General features: G+C 49.6%; 1 protein-coding gene across 1 annotated transcript; it reads right to left on the reverse strand.

Moving 5' to 3' along the window:
* Window positions 1-640: 640 nt before the first annotated feature.
* On the reverse strand, window positions 641-5,134 carry AEN (apoptosis enhancing nuclease). The gene is made up of 3 exons (XM_007946114.1): window positions 4,592-5,134; window positions 2,079-2,279; window positions 641-877 (listed from the first exon to the last, which is right to left on the reverse strand). Exons 1-3 carry the CDS (start codon window positions 5,132-5,134, stop codon window positions 641-643), a joined length of 981 nt encoding a protein of 326 aa, XP_007944305.1.
* Between the last annotated feature and the right edge of the window lie 288 nt (window positions 5,135-5,422).

Below are 5,422 nucleotides of genomic sequence, written 5' to 3' on the forward strand. Positions count from 1 at the left end.
GGAAGTAGGATTGCCCAACCTTCCTTCCGAGGAGTGGCTGGTGGGTTTGAACCGCCAGCCGTCTGGTTAGCAGGCAAGTGTCTTAGCCACTACCAGAGCTCCCAATGTCTTCTTTAGACATCTCAACTCTGTAACTTCATGGCCTGTTTATTCTGAACCCAAAAATGACTTGAGGAGGTAGGTGAAATGATAGCAACAGAACTTTACCCCAAGTCACCAAGTTAAGACAAGGGAGCTCCTGGATACTGGGACAGTGGCACTTCCAGCCCCTACCCCTAGGGAAGAAATTTTCTCTTTAGATGGCACAGCTTGGGAATTTTAGGAGCTCTGGGGTGGGAAGGCAAGGTTGACCTGGGATAAGGCTGACACATTCCCTACTCCAGCTGTGGCCAGGAAAACAGTTTCCCTGACATTTCCAGGGCATCTATAAAGTGCCATTAGGCAAGCTATATGAGTTGAGAAAGGACTGACAGAGGGCTGTCCTGTGGCAGAATGAGTCAAGAGGACAATGGCCCCAATTCCTGACTCTCTGGACTGGCTGGCTACATACTGCTCTGCTCAGAATGATCTGCCCTGCACCCTGCTAGCCTCTACTTCCCACACATACACATGGAAGGCAGCTGGGAGCCTCCCCTCATCCTCACTGCCTTCCATCCTGTGCCTGCCCCACCCCTCCTCTGCTGCCCAGGGCCAGGTCCTCAGGCCAGTATTGGTCTTCCATGTACTGCTCCATGTCCGTGCTGCTGTCAGGTTCTTTGTCCTCAGGGTGGGCCCAGGGACTGCTGGCCTCCTGCTGCTCCCACTGCACCTCCACCAGCCGGTAGAGCTCCATGGCTGTCATGGCATCTTCCACTGACGAGTGCCCACATTGGCCCACCTGGGAATAGAGGCAACACCTCACTGCAGACAATCCCAGGTGAGAAAAGCCCCTGCTGTTCCAGGAAGCAAGGTCTGCCTCCTTGGGCTTTGTACAGACCTGAGAGCACACATCCTCACAAGAGGGTGCAGAGCTTGCTATGGTGGAAGGGCATGGGTTTAGAGTCATACAGAAAGGAGTTTGAATCTCAGCCATACCATAAGCTATCTAACATCTCCAAGTCTCAGTTTCCTCAACTGTAAAACACAATAAAAATCTTCTACTTTAAAGACTTTTAGAAATACCAAAGTAATGTAGGTCAACTTGGTTAGGCTATGGTGCCTGGCTGTTTAGATGTTGTAGTGATGGTACTTACATGACTAACATTTAAGTCAGCTGGTCTTAAGCAGATTAGCCTCTAAAACAAAGGTGGGCCTCCTCCAATCAACTGAAAGCCGTTAAGTGCAAAAACTGAGGTTTCCCCAAAGGAAAGAGACATCCTGCTGGAATTTCCAGCACGCTGTCTCACCTCCAAATTTTTGATGCAAGACTGCTTCCAGCCTATTGCCTGACCTGTGGATTTTGAACTTATCAGCCCCTACAATTGCATGAGCCAGTTCCTTAAAATAAACCTCTCTGTATGTATCTAGGGAGCTCTAACAGCGTAGTGCCTAAGGCATTTGACTGCTAACCAGAAGTCTGGCGGTTCAAACCCACCAGCCACTCATCGGAAGAAAGGCTGGGCAATCTACTTCTGTAATGATACCAGTTCGAAACCCAAGTAGAGGTCGCTATGAGTCAGGTCCGATTCAACGGCATATAACAACACATGTATCTATTCTACTGGTTCTGATTTCTAGAAAACATGGACTAAGACAGTATGTGAACTATAGTAGAAGCAACAGTTTCTAGTTCCCTGGGCCTGATGGCTTCCATCTTGGGCACAAATGCAGGGACAGAGTGAGGAGCTGGGTGGGGGACAGATCTGGAAGGGATCAACCTGGAAGAATGAGGTTGCTATAATACATACTGGGGAGTATAGTGGATAGAGAACCCTTGGGGTTGCCTACACAGTGGGAGACCTGTGCTTCATGCCAAGTGCACCTGGACAGGGGAAGGAAGAATGAAGAATGATACGAAGTTAGAGGTATACCACAAAGCCTTGGCCATTGCTGCCAGGCTGTCCTTCCCACTCCCTCCCAACCATTCACACATCACACACCTGGATTTTCTTGTGCAGCAGCTGCAGAGCCAGGTCCTTCAGGGAGACCCGAGCCCGGGAGTGGAGACTAGGCGGGCTGAGGAGGCTTGGGACATAAGTTGTATCACGGGTCTGGCTCCGAGGGTGGACGTACTTGAGGGCGCGGAAGTCATTGTGCAGTGCATGGCCCACCACCACCTTGCCCTTCAGGAGCTTAAGGATCTGTGGCGGTAAAAGGAGGAGCCAGGCGGGCCAGACTGTCAGGCTAGCATGGGGTGGGGACTGATCCTGAGTTCCCTGACCAGTTGGTACCCAAGTCTCTCCAGAAGGAGGCAGTTTATTTTAGGGAGTGGTGAGACATGAGCTCCACCATTAAACCAAGCTGCCCTGAGTCTGAATCCAGGCCCTTCTATGTACTAGCTGTATAATCAGGGCAGACTCAAGTTCTCTGCACTTTAGTTTCTATCTCTGTAAAAAGAGAAAGCCCCCAACTGCATGCCCTGGGGTGGAGTGGGAATCAGAGGAGGTCACAGACAGCTAGGTTTTCTACTTAGCTAGAAGAAGAAGTAGCTCTTCTACTTCTATACAGACAGCTACTCTTCAGCCTCTCTTTCAGCCTGGAGGACTTCACCTCCCACCGCACCCAATGCTTCACCCCACTCCTATCATGTTGCAGGTCTTGGCTGAACATCACCTCCTCAGAAGCCCTTTCCATGACTCTACCTGCCCCTCTCAATTAGGAACTCCACTGCTCTATCTCAGTATCCTGCTCTTTCCTTCAAGGGATTCATCCCATTTTCTAATTACACACCTAGCTCTCAGGATGATCTACTTTTTAGCCCTCACTGTAAACTCTTGAGTATAGGGACCATATTTCACTTGACTTAGTGAGGTCCCAATGAAAGCTCAGCACCCAGCCAGTAACCAATAAAGGCCTGCTGGGTCAAACCAACAGATCTGTGCCTGGCACTAGGAAACAGACTATAAATGTACAGCTCTAACGGTTGGTACATGACTATGAACCAAAAGTTGGTGGTTTGAACACACTCAGTGGTACCATGGAGGAAAGGCTTGAAGATCTCCTTCCAGAAGACTGAAAACCTTATGGAGCAGAGTTCTACTCTGACACATGTAGGGTCACTATGAGTAGAAATCAACAGGTAACAGTATTAACAGACACAGTCCCGTCTTCAGGTTCCTTCCCTTCGGCCTCCCCCTCTGCTGTACACAGACTCCCACATCGTCCTGTAACCTGTTCTCCTGCTCATTTCGGGCCTTCTGCACACATGTTCCTCTCCTCCCTGCTTGGGGCCCTCTTCTGACTCCAGGGAGGCCATGTTTGACCTGCCAGCATCAACCTCCCCAAGCTCTCTCTGCTAGGCTCAGGCTCTCCTTATCGCCAGCCACTGGCCTCCCACACTCTGCTGGCGAAATGATTTACTGCCAAACCTAGAGTTGACAGCTGATAGAAGAAAGCCAAAAAACAAACTCAAGGCTGTCGGGTTGATTCCAACTCATAGTGACCTCTCCTTGGGTTTCCGAAGCGGTATCTCTATGGAAGTAGATCACCCACTCTTCCTTCCGAGGAGTGGCTGGTGGATTTGAACCTCTAGCCTTCTGGTTAGCAGTCAAATGCCTTAGGCACTACGCCACCAGAGCCTGCATTTAAGACTTCAGTGGCTCTGCTCTTGAGAGCTTTACTACCTGGGTCAACAGAAGGGATCAATGGGCTACAGGATTCACCACAGGTTTCCCTCTCTATTGTATCTATTCCTGATTAGCTTGCTTGATAAATAACCTTCAAATTTTCTTAAAGAATTCTTGGAACTGTTACATGGAAAATGAATTTGCTCTGTAAACTTTCATCCAAATAATAAAAATTTTACAATAAAAATTTTTAAAGAATATAAAGAAATGCTTGGGACATAATGGAAATGTAAAACACCAGATGATATATACCAGTATTCCCCAAACTTACCTACAGTCTAAAAGCCTTGTTAAAAAAGTCAGTTCCACTGTGGCACTTGTTTTGAAAATGCATATCTTTTTAGAACACAATTTGGGAATACTACAAATTTCACCTTTGCTTATGCAAAATCTCACCTTTGAGAAACATTAGGTGAATGGAGAAAAACTGCACCCAGCTGACCTGAGCCATGTGGGAATAACACAAAATGCACACACCTCAAACACCTACCAGGGACCTCAGGTCATCAGGCATGTCATAAGCCACATCAATCTGGTGTTACCGCTTTCCTTCTGATTTCAGAAAACTCTCCTTCCACTACTTCTTAATAGCTTCCAACCTTTTTGCTAGCAGCCTGCCCCCCAACTCAGGGACTTCTATGGGCAGACAGAGTCAGGGTTTTTATTTGTCCTGTTCTATAGTGAAGTAACCTAATGTTTGGAAAAGTAACCTCCCCAAGTTTTCTCAGCCCTCAATGGCAAAGTGGGACTCAAACCCAGGGCCCCTCTTATGACTCAAACCAGCCACCAACCTGCTCAGGGAAGGGCCTAGTCAACCCTGTCCTCACCTCTTTTTGGGCCACCTGGAAGGGGATGGCCTTGTGCATATGCTGCCAAGTGATGCCGCTCCAGCGGGTACGGTAGTCCACAATGGGCATCTCAGGCCGGATGTACTTATCATACAGCACATTGCCATGGTAACTCACAACAGAGCAGCGGGCCAGCTCGCTCACCCGCCCACAGGGCCCAGTGCCCACCATCTCACAATCAATGGCCACGAACTTGCTAGGCAAGGGACCGGTGACACATCTTGGGGCCGGCTTTCTGCTACATGATGTACCGCCAGATTCAGCCCGAGGACGAGGCTTCCCACTGCTGGTGGCTTTAGTGCCTGGTGGTGTCTCTGACGGCATGGATGCTGGGGAGGACCGTGGCTCGGGAGGCATGCTCAGCAGCCCCTCCTCCTGCAACAAGGCCTTCCGGGCCATAAATCGCTGGTGCTGCCGGCTTCTCCTCTTGTGCCTTCTCCGAAGCAGCACATCCTTGGCATTCAGGTTGGTGAGGGGAGGGCACAGGCACTGGGCAGATTCAAGGGCTTCTCGGGGCACCATCCCAGCCTGCTCCTGGCTCTGGGCGAGGGAATCCTGGGGGATTATCGTTCAGTAGGGCAGCACCCTAGGGAAAGAACACACAGGCCAAAGGGCTGGGTGAGGAACGTGCAAGCCAGCCAAGTCCTTCATCCCTGCAGTGCTTCCCTTCTGGGCTGCCCTATACTTTACCTCTTGGCTCCTAGACAAGAAAACGACCTATTTTTAATAATCGCACTTCTACAGTAAATATCATATGCAAAGCACTGTTCTAAGTACTTTGCTGGAATCACCCATTCAATCTTACCAATG

This window comes from Orycteropus afer, unplaced genomic scaffold (genome assembly GCF_000298275.1).
Source record: "Orycteropus afer afer isolate SDZICR_OR568_19922 unplaced genomic scaffold, OryAfe1.0 scaffold00150, whole genome shotgun sequence".
Classification (NCBI taxonomy): Eukaryota; Metazoa; Chordata; class Mammalia; order Tubulidentata; family Orycteropodidae; genus Orycteropus; species Orycteropus afer.